The following is a 15,613-nucleotide window of genomic DNA, read 5'->3' as shown; positions in this document are numbered from 1 at the left end:
TGTTCATTATCTCAGAGCCTGAATACTCCCAGTAACTTCCTAGACATATAAGGCTCCAAACGCTGAAGGCTAGAAATAGCTTCTCTTCCCGCACCAGCCGGTGTAAATATGTCCTGGGTGACATCCTTTCTGACAACGACCTGACTACAGCTTGTGATGTCCCACCAACTTCCCCTTCAATCCTTTTAAACACTCACGGTGGCTCCAGGCCCAACATCCATTATAGAGGCCTAGATCTTTTTTGCCAATTAAAAAGCTGAATCCAAAACATTCCTAAAAAATAGTCAACTTGCTGCAAAAATAATTTGTGCCTTTTACCCTTAGCCACAGCACATCCATCCTTCACTCCAAGTCATAAATGTCAAGCATTGTGGAAGGTTTTTATTTTTTGGATGCTCGTACAAATGCCTTGCCACAGGACTACTTGGGTGAGTTCTGATGCCAGCTGCAGCTCATGAAGTGGCAAGGGTGGGCGTGCGGCATGGAATCTAGCTACGCACAAAGCATTCACTGGGTAAGTCCGTTTCTGAAAACCATCCGTGGTGGGATCATAGAATCCCCAAAGACCAAAGACAAAGAATGACAGTCACAAATTAGCGAACCAAAGGAGAAAAGAAATGAGAGAGGAGGAGGCACAAAGGAGCTTCCCAAATATGGTTGCACATCAGAAGCATATGGAGAACTTAAAAAAATTCCTGGGCCCCAACCAACACGTAAAAATTTAGAATCTCTGAAGGTAAGACCCAGGGAGACTGTAATTTTTTTTAAGCTTCCCAGGCAATTCTGATGCATAGCTAAATCTACTTCAGTCCTTATCTGGTACTCCTCTCTACAGGATTTTGCCAAGTGGTTGTCTACCCCTGCTTGTACTCCTCCAGTGATGGGAGGCTCACTGCCTTTCAAGGCAGTCCCTCCCATCCATCCTTAGCCACCTCTGCTTTAGGAAGTTCTTCCTCTGCCTCCTGTAACTTCCCCTCACTGGTCTGGCTCTGCCTTCTGGAACCCCGCAGACCATGTCTGCTTTTACCCTTTGGAGGGCGCAACCTTGTGCATAGAGTTCTAAGGGGTGGACACCCCCAGTTCCTTCAGCTTCTCCTCACAGGACACAGCCTCCAACCTCTCCCCACGCGGGCCACGTCCTGTCTGCCGCTGGCCTCTCACACCGGCCACAGCTTTCCACTGTGGTCTGACCACACGAAGACTGAAACTTGCTTTGTCCTGGACTCACTGCCTCTACAGATGAGGCCTGTTAATGACTGACCAAACAGTTGTTATGTCAATCAACCACGGAGTGCCTTGCCAAGTGCCCAGGGATGCTAGGTGGGCCATGCGCTGGGGGGGAGGCAGAAGGGGCTTTGCAGGGAGCTACAGAGTTGCTGGGGAAACCAGAGGAAAACATGAGCCTAGACGTGGAAGGATGCAAGACATGGTGCTGTTAGTGAAGAACTAAATTCTGCAGCAAGGGCTGTGAACATCCTGAGGATGACGTGGTAACAAAAGATTCCGTAGAGAGGTAGCTTGAGGAAAGAGTTATGTGAATCAGTCAGGTTCAAGCAGGAGAATATGAACCCTAGCTATGTGGAGAGGTAGGGGTTTAATACAGATACTCGGGCTGACAGAATTGCTGGAAGGCTGGAGGGAGAAGCAGGGAGACCTAGACCCTCAGGACTGACTCCCAGATCAAGATGGACGTGCCCAGCAGCCTCGTTCCTATCTGAGGCCACCTTCGGGACTATTTAGCTCAAGACACACCTCCACAGCCATGATTCAAAGAACAGGTACCCGGAGTTAAGGAGCTGCAGCCACAGCCACCATCCCACACCCAGGAAGCTGGGGAAGGGACAAGGAACCCTGATGCAGAAAACCGCACATTTCTGCCATCATCATTCTAGTGATGCCCCAAAGGGGCAGGACTATCTATACCTTTTGCCTCCCACATCTGGCAGGGGTACTGCTAATCGGCAGCACCTAGTTGACGTCCAGAACTCTAGCCACAAACAAGGCTGCAAAACTTAGCTCTTAGCTTCCTGGCCTCTCCAACCAGGAGGGTGCAGTGGAGGTGCAGGGAGTGAGAGATGCCTGTTCAGGATGGCTGTCCCAGCATCCTTCATGGCAACAGCGGGATGGAGACAATCAAAATGTCCATCAACAGTCTACCCTACCGTGGAATTCTGTGCCACCTTGGAAAGGAGGATGTTGTCTTCTGGTTAATTAGTGACATGAGAAAAGTTTCATAATAAGTCACTAAGAAAAAAAAAAAAGGCAGCAAAATAGAGGTCACCATACGATTTCATTTTTATTAAAAGAATTTTTGAAAAATGCAGAGGAAAAAAATACTAGTAAGATGAATGGCAACTTTTATGTAAAAGGACTGAAGGTAATTTTTTTCTTCTTTCATCCTTTTCTGTGTTTTCCAAGCTTTCTACATTGTGCATATATTCTTTTTGTCCTTAGGACAAAAAAAATGCTGTTTTTAAATGCACAAATATAAAATCTTCTTAAAGGAACTGGGAAAAAGAGCAGTGAGGGTGGAAGACAGTCACAAATTAGCGAACCAAAGGAGAAAAAAAATGAGAGAGGAGGAGGCACAAAGGAGATTAAGGAGATGCTCAGGATGGCTGCCTATCAAGGTGCACCGTGTAGAAGGGAGAAATGCAAAATATAACCGGGGTCCAGTCTCCGACTGCCGTGTGACCCGGGGAAGGCCTCCCCATCCTGGGTCTCTGTTTCCGCTCGCCAACGAGCGCCTTAGGACCCCAGCTCTGAGAGGCGACGCGACGGAGCGAGCGCTTGAGCGGTGTGGAGCCCCCCGCAAGCCCCGACCCGCCCGCGCCTGGAGGGAGGAGCGGCCTTGACCCGGGCGCAGACCGGCGGCGCCTCATTGGCGGCTGAGCCTCGTTGGACCGCGCGGAGGCGGGGCCGGCGCGAGCGCCGTCGGAGGCTGGACCAGACCCGGGAGAGCCTGCCCCTGCCCCGGGGCGCCGGCCCCGCCTCCGCAGGTAACCAGCGCCCTTCCCCCCGCGGGCCCCGGGCGGGCCGCGGCTCCCGTCCCCGCGATGGAGGCTTCCTCTCTGGGCCTCGCCTTCCCCCTCTGGGGGCCGGCCTCTCCACGCTTCCCACCCCTGCCCCCGCCCCCGCCCCCGGGTCCCAGGGAGGCGCCTGATGGTCCCCGAGGACGCGGGGCCGTCCTCCCAACCTTCCCCCGTTAGCTCGACCTCATCGCTCCCGCCCACCCGGCCCACTCCAGCAGCGGCCCCTGACCGTAGCCGAGAGGCCAGGACACGCGCCCCCTCTCCGCAGAAAAGGTGACATGGGCGCCACCCGGTCCTCGATGACGCAGAAGGTCCGGTTCTTAGCGGAGTGGGCGCTAAATACAGGGCACCGTAAGAAATCGCCCATAGTCAGGAGGAAACACAAAGCTAAGGCTGTGGGAATCCGGGCTGAGGCTCCTATTCTTACTTGCTGTGTGTCCTCGGTGAGTCTCTGAACCTCTCTGATCCCCAGTCTTCTTCCAGAATGGGAGTCATCCTTGCCCAGATCACCCCCAGGGCTGCTGGGACGCCCAGTGAGTTAACTGCTGAGAAGATGGCCTGCAACCCCTAAAGCGTGGTGGCTGTGAGCGGTGATCTTCCTACATGCAAGTGGAGGTGCCAGTGCAGACCTCATAGAGTAGGAACAGCCTTGGCTTGGCATGAAAGATTTACCAGCCTTGGTCTGTGACCACCCCCCTGGCTGTTTAACCCCTGCACGCCCACGCGGTGGATTGGTGGCCCCTCCTTACCCGCACCTCCCCTTGGACTTCTCCCTCCTCAGGCCTGTCTGGACCCAAGGCTGCTTCTGTCCCAGCATAGAGCAAAGCCCTGAGCCTAGTGGAGCCTGAGCGCACCCCTGACAGGTCTGCTGGCTCAACCTTCCCTCCAGGGAGGGCTTTCCTGCAGCATTGGTTTGTGCTGGGCTGGGGCCTTGCTTCCCAGATGAGTTCTTTGCTGCTCTCTGCCCAGTGGCAGAGGGCGGGGTGCTGGGGGTGGGGGTAGGAGGGGAGCTGCAATCCTTTTTGCTGCTGGGTGGGGCAAGTGAGGCAGCAAAGGTGCAGGGATTCATGTCCTGGCTGGAGAGTAACTGCTTCAGCGCATCTGGGAACCTTATATACCATTTAAATCTCACTGAATAAATTTATATACTGTTTACATTTTATAGTTGTTTTAATAAAGAGTTGCAGACAAGATGAAACGGGCCCTTCTTTCCCGCTGCTGTTGGACTTGCTGCACTTCTGGGAACCGAGGCCTGTGCCCGGGGTCTGGCCGGGCTGGTTTCTGAGGGCGCTGCCAGCTCTGATGCCCTGGGTGGAGGGTCTGGGCTTGCTGTATGCATGACCCCATTCAACATAGCCCCCGGAGGCGTTTCATGTGAGGAAACTGAGGCACAGAGGTGGAGTGAGGCATGCCCTCTCTGCGAACAACTCTGAGTCTCTGGTTTCTATTCCATTCTTAGGTCAATTAAACAGGCTTTGTGGGAATTTTGATGTTTCCTCAGTATATCATTTAATAACTATTGAGGGGCCAGCCTGGTCATGCAGCGGTTAAGTGTGCGTGCTACACTTCGCCGGCCCGAGGGTTCGGAGGTTCAGATCCTGGGTGCGCACTGATGCACCGCTTGGCAAGCCATGTTGTGGTGGCGTCCTGTATAAAGTAGAGGAAGATGGGCACGGATGTTAGCCCAGGGCAGGTCTTCCTCAGCCAAAAAGAGGAGGATTGGCATATGATGTTAGCTCAGGGCTGATCTTCCGCACAAAAAAAATAAAATAACTGTTGAGCGGCTGCTCTGTGGCAGGCATAATTCCAGGCCTCAGGGACATAGCAATGAATGAAACAGGAAAAAAAAATCCCTGCCCTCATGGAGCTGGCATTTTATTGGGGAGAGGCAGACAATAAACATGCGAGTGTGTAAAGATACTATTTGGTATGTCGGGGGAAAATAAACCATGGTCTGGGTGATGGAGAGTGCTGGGGGTGAGGAAAGTTGCAATCATTAAGGATGGTTAGGGAAGGCCTTGCTGAGAAGGTGATATCTGAGCAAAGACCCAGAAGAGGTGAGGGAGTGAGCCGGAGGACAGATGGGACATGACCGAGTTGGACCAGAGAGTTCTTCAGGACCTTTGTACCCCTTGCAGTCCGTGTTTTAGAGGTAACAACCCTTTATGCTAGAATCCTGGGACATCTGAGCTGTTGGGCTTTTGGGGAGCCCCTTGCCCCTCTCACCTGTGCCCCGTGTTCCTCCTGTCCCTCTCCAGAGTAGCCAGCATGCTGCGCTTCCTGGTGCCCCGGCTGCTCTGCCTCCGCGGCACAGCCTCCCCAGCCTCCTCTGCCACAGCCCTCCCAAGCCCCAGCCTGAGCCCAGACATCTGCTACAGCCAGCTGTTCATCAGCAGTGAGTGGCTGGATGCAGTCAGCAAGAAGACCTTCCCGACAGTCAGCCCCACCACAGGAGAGGTCACTGGCCGTGTAGCTGAGGGGGACCGGGCTGCTCTCACAGAGAGGCCTTCTGCCTGGGGTCTTCATGGCGCCGGGTGGAGGCCTCGGAGCGGGCTGGCTGCTGAACCGCCTAGCTGACCTAGTGGAGCAGGATCGTGTCTACTTGGCCTCGCTGGAGACCTTGGACAATGGAAAGTCTTTCCAAGAGTCTTATGTCTGGGACCTGGATGAGGCCATCAAGGTGTACCGGTACTTTGCTGGCTGGGCTGACAAGTGGCACGGCAAGACCATCCCCATGGATGGTGAGCACTTCTGCTTCACCCGGCACGAGCCTGTTGGCATCTGTGGCCAGATAATCCCGTGGAACTTCCCCTTGGTCATGCAGAGCTGGAAGCTGGCCCCAGCACTTGCCACAGGCAACGCTGTGGTCGTGAAGGTTGCGGAGCAGACACCCCTCTCTGCCCTGTATTTGGCCTCTCTCATCAAAGACGCGGGCTTTCCCCCTGGGGTGGTGAACATCATCACTGGCTATGGCCCAATAGCAGGAGCGGCCATTGCCCAGCACACGGATATCGACAAAGTTGCCTTCACCGGCTCCACCAAGGTGGGCCACCTGATCCAGAAGGCGGCCAGCGATTCCAACCTCAAAAGAGTCACCCTGGAGCTGGGTGGGAAGAGCCCCAGCATCGTGTTGGCCGATGCCAATGTGGACCACGCTATGGAACAATGCCATGGAGCCCTCTTCTTCAACATGGGCCAGTGCTGCTGTGCAGGTTCCCAGACCTTCGTTGAAGAATCCGTCTATGATGAGTTTGTTGAGAGAACCGTGGAGAAAGCTAAGCAGAGGAGAGTTGGGAACCCCTTTGAACTGGACACCGAGCAGGAGCCCCAGGTGGACAAGGAGCAGTTTGAACGAATCCTGGGGTACATCCAGATTGGCCAGAAGGAGGGGGCAAAACTTCTCTGTGGTGGGGAGCGTTTCGGGGAGCGTGGTTTCTTCATCAAGCCCACAGTCTTTGGTGGTGTGCAGGAGGACATGAGGATCGCCAAGGAGGAGATCTTCGGGCCTGTGCAGCCCTGTTCAAGTTCAAGAAGATTGAGGAGGTGATTGAGAGAGCCAACAACACCAGGTATGGCTTGGCTGCCGCTGTGTTCACCCAGGACCTGGACAAGGCCACGTACTTCACACAGGCACTCCAAGCTGGGACGGTGTGGGTAAACACCTACAATGTGGTCACCTGCCGCACGCCGTTCGGAGGGTTTAAGGAATCTGGCAATGGGAGGGAGCTGGGGGAGGATGGGCTTAAGGCCTACACGGAGGTGAAGACAGTCACCCTCAAGGTCCCTCAGAAGAACTCATAAGAACAGCCACCATGGAGACCCCACTCCAGTCCAATGATTCCATAACCAGTGGTTGCCAAACATTTTTTTAGCCATGGACCTGGACCCCCTTTATTTGTTCCAGATGAACTCTTAGAGGGAACCTCACCAAATAGAGCAATTAAAATGAGAGTTACAGCAGGATGGGGGCTGGACTCAGGGTCCTATCCACCTACGCCCAGCCCCAGCCCCCTTGGTGGCCCTGAGTAATTTTCATGAAACCTTAGGAGTCCCTGGAAGGTAGATTAAAAACCACTGATTTGGACAATGACTTCTAGTTCTTCCTGCTGATCCAAGGACTTCGTGATGGATTAATGGATGTCTTGGTGGATGGACTCACCTTGGACCATGGGATTGGAAGGCATTGGGAGTTTCAAACTAGGCCCCATAATCTTGGCCCAATCTTATTGACTTACCCTAAAAATCAAGGGTGCTTTTCCTTTTCTAAGTGCCAGTTGCTGGGTGGTTTCCTTGCTTGCCCTTCATTTTGCTACTGATTTTCTTAATTTGAGGGAAGGGGTGGGCAAAGAATGCATTTATATAACCATTCCTTTAAAATAAGTTCAGACAGCCAAAATGTCCATCAACTCATGAGTGGATAAACAAAATGTTTCCATGGAATATTTCTTGTACTGTTCAGCCATAAAAAGGATTGCAGTACTGACACGTGCTACAACATGGGTGAACCTTGAAACCATTATGCTAAGTGAAGGAAGCCAGACATACAAGACCACATATTGTATGATTCCGTTTATATGAATATACAGAATAGGCAAATCCGTAGAGACAGAAAGTAGATTAGTAGTTGACAGGGGCTGGGGAGGAGGGAATGGGGAGTAACTGCTAATGGGTATGGGATTTCTTTTTGGGAGGTTTTGAAGTGTTCTGGAATTAGATAGTGGTGATGGTTGCACAACTTTGCGAATGTACTAAAAAGCACTGAATTGCACACTTTCAAAAGGTGGATTTTATGATATGTTATATGATATGAATTAAATTCCGTTAAAAAATAATATAAACTCACATTCTGTTTGCGAATCAGTTTTGTGTCAATATTCTCTTGCTGCTGAACATTTTACAGAGTCTTGGGGGTGGAAGGGACCATGATAGTCATCTAGTCAACCCTCAGCCAGGTGCACAAGTCCCCTCCACAATATCTCTAGCTTTGTTTTTGTTTTCGTTTGGCTGGGTGACAAAGTGCAGCTTTAAGACCCACAGAGAAGAGCTCTGATTGCTGCCTAGGGCAAGTCCATTTTAGATCTCATTTCAAGGCTTCCACTGGCATTGACTCCCCAGCCCTACCGAACACACCACCCCTCAAGCCAAGTGCCGCATGAGGGCCGTGCTGACGTGCCAGGGTGTCCAGAGTTTCCCACCTCAGAGCTCAGTGTGTTTACTGTTACCCTTATGACCTCATTGCCCACCTGACGGGAGTAAATCTGAGCTAGTCAGGCCCTGCCACAGAAGCAGAGTGCTGATCCTCTCTCCTTGTCCATCTTTCTGGACCACGTTCCTCAGGAATCACCCTACTTTTAGGTCCACTCAGTCTTGAGAATGCACAACCCCAGGCATCTCTTTAACATCCTATTATCTCACCTGGCATCGGGATGATGTTGTTCAGTATCTTACCTTGGAGTTGGCCTGAAGCTGCTTCCTGGGGATTCCGGGTCTGCGTGGTCCCCTCATCTCCCCTTCCTGGGACCTCCTTTCTATGCCATTTTTCTAAGGCTGGAGTGACCCTGACCGTCTCTGAAATGCACCTTTTATCTATTTCTCTTGGAGGCTGTGGGCACTCTGCACAGTAGTGAAAGTTTCTCATGAAATAGGAAATGGGAGGGAGTTGGGGGGGGAGTCTCTAATGACTAACGCCATCCCAATATTTGAACAGATCCATTCCTCATTTGCTGCCCAATACTTGTAAACCGAAGAGGAAGTTGGTAGAGGGTATCCTGGTATGAGGTGGGGCTGGGAAAGGACAACCTTCTAGGTCCCTTATTTTGACCCCTGAAATTCTGAGACTGAGGAGTCAGGTCAGCCCCCAGCCCCTCTGTGCTCACTGTTGTAGCTCTGAACGTGGGAGGTGTGAACATGGAGGTTGAACTGGGCATCACTCAGGGCAGACACCGCCCGCAGGATTTCACCTGGTCGTAGATGTTGCAGTTCTGGGCCAGCGCTTACTCCACAAACGTAACAAGCATCTACTCTCTCAAGCACTATCTGTGCCAGTCGCCTTTCCAGCCACTGAAGCCTCACAGCAATCCTCTCAAGTCGGCAGCGGGGTCACCCTTCTCTCAGCTGAGGAAGCGGAAGCTGGGAAGCTTAGTGCGCGGTTTACCGCGCATACGCCCCGGGCTAGAAGGGGGCACACCGAGAGAGCATCGAATCAAACCCCGATGCCTGAAGAGCCCGCGGCTGTGCCGAATGCGCCCAGACTCCGGCGTCTTTGCTGTGTCCCCAGGGCTGCTGCTCCTCACCCTGCCTCTTGCGATCCATCCTGGGTCCCAGGCTGCTTCAGCACTCGCACTTGGGCTGGCTCTGTCCTGGGTGTGAGGCTGACCTCTGGTGGCCACCTTGTTCATTAATTTGCTCAGAACATTCGTTGGTTGGAAAAAAGTTAAGGTGCTGGCTCTAGGTAGGCCGTGGGGAAAGAGAACTGAATAGACAGTCCCTGCCCTGCAGGAGCTCGCGGCCTGGCAGGGAGACAAATGCAGAACAAGGTGAAAAATGCTGTGATAAGTAGAAGTACGGAGGCCGTGAGCTCGTGGGAAGAAATACTATTAAGCACCTGCAATATTTTTGAGGTACCTACAATAATATTTATTATCTCATTTAATGCTTCTAATTACCCTCAAGGCACTTATTATCATTCCACACTTGACAAATAAACATGGAGGCCTGGAGATGTTCATCTAGTAAGTGGAGCCAGAGCTGACACTCCGTTCTCCTGACTCTCTCTACTGCCCTGGCTTGGCCCAGGGAGGCCCATGGAAGGGGCCCAGGATCCTGCTGCATGAGGAGGTAACCAGGCAGACAGATGCAGCAAGGGTGTTCCAGGGAGAGGGAAGGGCATGGAGTCTGTGAGAAAACATGGAGGCTGTGAGGAACGGTGTGAGGAAGGGAGAGGCCTGGGAGGAGGGAGGGCTGGACTGTAAAGGGGCTGTGCGCCCTGCAAGGAAGTCCAGCAGTAGGAAGCCAGGAGGAAAGGGATAGGACCATGTTTTGGTTTCTAAAGCTGGCTCTGCTGCAGTGGGAGGATGGGTTGAGGGCTCGACCTGGAGTCGGAGGCCACTCAGGACACTGCTGTCTGTGCCAGTGATGCTGACCTGGACCAGGTGTGAGGATGGGTGGGAGATCCTGGGAGCCAGGAGGTGGGCTTCCGGGTGTGGTGGCAGATTGCTGCAAGAGGAGAGTGAAAGTTAGGGTGACCCCTTGTTCCTGGCTGGGGTAACCAAATGGGTGTGGTGCCAGCACTGTGAAATGCTGGAGAAGCAGGTCTGGGACAAGGTGGTGAGTTTATTTATTCAACACATTTTATTGAGTGCTGACTATGTGCTGGGAACTATTCTAGGTGCTGGGGATACAGCAGGGAACTGAACAGAAGTCCTGCACATCCTCCCTGATGGGGGAGGAGACCATAAGCAAAATCAGCAAAACATTTAGTCCATCATATGATTAAGGTTGTTATGGAGAAAGGTCCTGCTGAGAAGGGGAATAGGGAATGTGTGTGTGGGGGTAGTTGTAATTTTCAATAAGGTGCTCAGAGATGGTCTCACTGAAGAGATGACAAAGGACTAAAAGATGTATGGAAATGGCAGGTGCAAAGGCCCTGAGGCTGGAGCATGTCTGGTGGGTTCCCAGAACACAAGGAGGCCAGGGGGCTGGAATGGAGCAAGCAAGAGGGAGACGGGAGACAGAGAAGTAGCGGGGCTAGGATAGGGCAGGTAGAGCTTTGAAGGTCACTGTGCCCTTTGGGCCTTTTCTCTGAATGATGAAGGAGCCACCAGAGGGTTTTGAACAGAGCAGTGAGATGATCTCAGTTATGTTTTAAAGGGATCACTGGTGCTGCTGTGTCGACAACAGATTGTAGGGAAGGCAAGGATAGCTTGATCTTGATCATGCCACATCAAAGGGGCAAGTGGAGAATGAGAATTCAATGAAGGACACTAAGGAGAAGCAGCCCGAGGAGCAGGAGGATGACCTGGGAGAGAGGAGTCGAGACGCCAAGGAAGGCGGGAGTTTCCACAGGGAGGGAGCCACAGGCAGAGTCCAGATCTTCCGAGAGATCAAGGAAGAGGAGGACCGAAGTGTCCCCTGGCTGAAGTCATGGGGGGCCTGGGAGACCTTGGTAAGGGCAGTTTGTGTGAAGGGGTGGGGGCACCACCTGGTCCCCCCAAGCCCCAGTGATCTGTACATTAATCCTTGAGTCGGAAGACCTTGGGAGGCAACAAGATGGCACTTTCTGAGGCCTTTGAGAGCCTCTAGCCTCCTCGTCTCTTAACCAGAGGAGTGGACCAAACAACCAGTCGAAGACCACAGAGCTCCGTGGTGCTGGAGTATGGCCTGGAGTACAGGTCTCTCAGCTCCCAGCCCGGTGTCTTCCCAAGTGTATCAGCGCAGTGTTAGCCGCCACAACAAATAAACCCTGGCTGTGGGAGTCCGCACAGCACCGGTTTATTCCTCGCCTACGTGGTAGTCTAATGCGGGTGTGGTTCATCAGCACTCGTCTTCCACGCGGACATTCAGGGACAGAGATTCCTTCCATCTTGTGGCTCCACCGTCTACCTTGGTTCTTAACCACTTTTTTGTTATGTATTCCTTTGAGAAGCTAATAAAAGCTAATTTTTTTTACCAGAAAAAAATACACACATGCACATCCACACAAGTTTTGCACATTTTCAAGGGGCTCATAGACCCCATGGATCCACCTATAGAATCCCTAGGGGTCCATGGGCCCAGGTGAAAATCCCCTGCATGGGACCTCGGAGACCTCCATGTCAGCTGGTAGATGGGGAAGCAAGTATGGAGAAGGCACAGCTTCTTTAAAGCCCTGGCCTCAGCGTGGAATGCATTTCTTCCGTTCTCCGGCCATTGGCAAAAATGACCTGACCCAATCGAGGTGTACAGGAGCTGGGAAATGTAGTTATCAGGACATTTTGACACTGTGGAGAGGTTCCCAAGTTTTGGAGGACAGCTCGCCACCAGCTCTGGTACACATGACACCCCCACGCAGGTGTGCATGATGGTTAGGGTGTTTCTCACAAAGATACTTTTAGAGTTTAATCTTCTCATGGGCCGTTTGCTCCCTGCCTTCCAGCCTTGCTCATGCTGTTCCTTTTTCCTTCCTTCTTTCATCTCCAAATTCAGCCCATTTTCTTGGAGCCCTGCTGAGGGCCCACCTCCTCCAGTATGCTTTCTCTGAGCATCTTAACCAAGCAGTCTCTGGCCCCTTTGAGCTCACAGCACCCGACCCCCCCGTTTAGTCCTGCCCTGGGCAGCTCTTGTTCCTTCGCGTATAGTGAAATGAGTCTGATTTAATCCGCTAGACTGTCTCTCCCACAGCCCCCAGCATGTCTGACCCATCTCTTGCACCCCTGCGCCTGGCACACAGCCCTCGGCATCCCCTAGAGTGGACTGTGTGTGTCCATTCCTTCACGGACACTCAGGGCCGCGGGACAGGGCAGAGATGCTGACCTCCCTGGACCCATGGGGAGACGGAGGCTCAGAGAGTAGAGGGAAGTGACCCAGACACACAGACCGTGGCGGGGCTAGACCTTGGTTCTGGGTCTTCCTACCCCAAAGCTAAGGGCCATTCTACCCGCGGGATGACGGCAGCACTTTCAGCAGCACAGAGAGACGGGTCCAGCTCTGGTACCCTCAGCAGCTCTCTGTGCCAGGGCTGCGCCCCCGGGGGCCATGAGCAACCGTAGACACCTCAGCACCTAGCCATGCCTGGTGCACAGTATGCGCCCTGCAGATGTGTGTGGTGGGTGGATCTACAAATGGAGAAAGAGAGGCTGCTGTCCCACTGCACACACACCCTATTACTAACGATTTTGACTCTTCCCTTGACAACCAACCACTCCGTAATGTCCCGGGGGAGATTTATGCGTGAGGAAGAGACACAGGTAACTGCCTCCCAGGAGCCCCTCCCTTCTCAGCCCCTGGACACAGCCGAGGCTGAACTCAGAGGCGGCCCTGACTGTAAAGGAGGTCACACCGCGGGGACGAGTGGTCCCCACGGCACCGAGTGTGGACAGGCGCTGGTCTCCAGTCTGCCCTGTGTGATGGGCTCCCATGTTCCGAATTCATCATTCAGCTGCAGACAGCAGGGCCTTTTAGTTTTTCGTAGTTAATGAAAATACCACATAATCTTTCTCTGACTGAATGCTGAAGCCCTGGTGAAGGCTAGGAGTGAGCACATTCATTAGAGCGGACTGCTCACTGTTGCTCTGGCTAATTTTCCCTGGGTCACCCACCCCCGGGGAGAGGGGAGGGCAATATTTTTTAAAGGCATAGGATTAGCTTCACCATAAAACCTCAAGAAAAAAATCCATTTTGACTAAAAATCAGACTTCTTTTATTTAAGGTGGGAAGTGGGTACATTTGTAATGGAACAGTGGCTTTCGAATTATCTTCCTCAAGCCCAGTTATAACCCAGCTGACGACAGAAGACTGCAATTCAGGCTGCCTGCTGCTTACGGCGTCAAGTCCAACGTCTTCTGATGGTGTTCAGGCATGCGGCCAACCTCTCGCCGCCCCCGCCACTACAGCTGCCAGCAGCCCGCACTGCTCACTACTCCCTCTTCACAAACTATGCTGCACTTCTCCACCCCTGCTCTTTTGGCATGCTGTTTCCCTAGCCCGGAATCTCCACACTTACTCCAATCCCCAGCATGGATGCCTCCTCTTCCGGGAAGTCTTCCCTGATCTCCCCATGCTCTGATCACAAAGCAGGCACCTTGTGCTGCCTAGCAGGATGGCAACTTCATCCTACTCAGCCCCACTCAACTCACACCTGAGTGCAGGCCCACATCCCATCAACCTTCATATTGCCAGTGTCTGCACCCTTCTGGCCTCTGGAGAATGCTACTCCATGTGCGTGTGGGAGATGACAGACTGCAAATGTGAGTGAATTAAATATTAGAACACTTACATAGTGGGAGACACAAGTTCAGGGGGAGTTTCGGGAGGGCAGTGGATGATTAGGGCTGGTTAAAAATGGCAAGCAAGGTGAGCAGGTGGGGCTGTGAATGCAGCCCAGGTGTAAGAGGTAAGGAGGATTCGGACTGAAGTAGCTGATGTGGGCACGGAGAAAAAGGGCGAGATGCACATGAGATGATGGAAAAGCGTCAGTGGGACCTGGACCACCCACAGCAGTGCTCCAAGGACAACAGGACCGTGCAGACTGCCCTTACCAGCACTTATCTTCAGGTGCAGGGGTCGTGTCACACCATCAGACCTATGGAAATAGGGTAGAAAACACAAGCTCCGGGGGAGCATGTTTCCAAACGGTGACTGCCACAGGGCTCAGCTCTCAGCCTCTGAAAACTCTTGGGGCGCTCACAGTTGGAAAGTCATTAGGTCGGACAATCAAGTTCATCTACCTTTGTGGTTTTGGTGAAGATTTCAGACAGTGTAACATTTATTATTATTATTATTTTTAGTTTTTTTGTGAGGAAGATTAGCCCTGAGCTAACATCCGTTGCCGGTCCTCCTCTTTTTGCTGAGGAAGAGTGGCCCTGGGCTAACATCTGTGCCCATCTTCCTCTACTTTATATGGGACGCCGCCACAGCATGGCCTGACAAGCGGTGCATCGGTGCGTGCCAGGGATCTGGGCCTGCGAACCCTGGGCCACTGAAGCGGAGTGCACGAACTTAACTGCTCCGCCACCGGGCCGGCCCCAATATTTATTATTTTTGTACATAATGATGATGCTAAACCCAGCCTCACACAGTCCTGATGCTTAGCTCTATGACACAGGGCTCCATCTGCCCTGCTCTTTGGGTCTAGATCCAGCTCTCCAATTCTGTCTGGGCAAATTCGAGATGATTCAACTGATTTCACTGAATGTGCTTACCAGCAGATGCATGATGTTCTCTCACCTCCCCAGGGCCACAGCATCCCTGTTCCTCCTGACACAGATTCACTAAGCATCTCACCAAGTCATCTCCCAACCATTCAAATCACAGAGGAAGTAACTGCAAACCTTGGATACGGAAACATCAACGTGTGGGGACGAGGGGGAGAGGCACTGGGAGGTACTGAGCAGGGAGGGGATGAGAGCAGGTCCCCAGCAGCCCCAACCCCCAACAGACAAGGAAAGCTTCCAGGTTGATCAGTTTCAATTCCGACTTTATTCAAAGAAGGGGTTCCAATGTTTTTTGTGTGTGTGTGTGTGAGGAAGATCAGCCCTGAGCTAGCATCCATGCTAATCCTCCTCTTTTTGCTGAGGAAGACCAGCTCTGAGCTAACATCTATTGCCAATCCTCCTCCTTTTTTTTTCCCCAAAGCCCCAGTAGATAGTTGTATGTCATAGCTGCACATCCTTCTAGTTGCTGTATGTGGGACGTGGCCTCAGCATGGCCGGAGAAGCGGTGTGTCGGTGCGCCCGGGATCCGAACCCGGGCCGCCAGTAGCGGAGCATGCGCACTTAACCGCTAAGCCACGGGGCCAGCCCAGGGGTTCCAATGTTTTAAAGTTTGAAAACTCCCCTCTAGTTTTATTCCCTTTCATTCAAATGAGGAAACCGAGGTCCAGAAAG

General features: G+C 52.6%; 1 protein-coding gene across 1 annotated transcript; it reads left to right on the top strand.

The window, feature by feature from the left end:
• Nucleotides 1-5,208: 5,208 nt before the first annotated feature.
• On the top strand, nt 5,209-7,660 carry ALDH1B1 (aldehyde dehydrogenase 1 family member B1). Its single transcript, XM_058524710.1, is given in 4 exon segments — nt 5,209-5,532; nt 5,535-5,585; nt 5,588-6,547; nt 6,550-7,660. Coding segments are annotated over 4 exon segments (1,527 nt in total). The 5' UTR covers nt 5,209-5,300; the 3' UTR covers nt 6,834-7,660.
• Nucleotides 7,661-15,613: the final 7,953 nt, after the last annotated feature.

This window comes from Diceros bicornis, chromosome 28 (genome assembly GCF_020826845.1).
Source record: "Diceros bicornis minor isolate mBicDic1 chromosome 28, mDicBic1.mat.cur, whole genome shotgun sequence".
NCBI classification, from domain to species: Eukaryota; Metazoa; Chordata; class Mammalia; order Perissodactyla; family Rhinocerotidae; genus Diceros; species Diceros bicornis.
The sequence above is the reverse complement of the archived record's forward strand: the minus strand, read 5'-3'. Positions and strand labels throughout refer to the sequence as shown.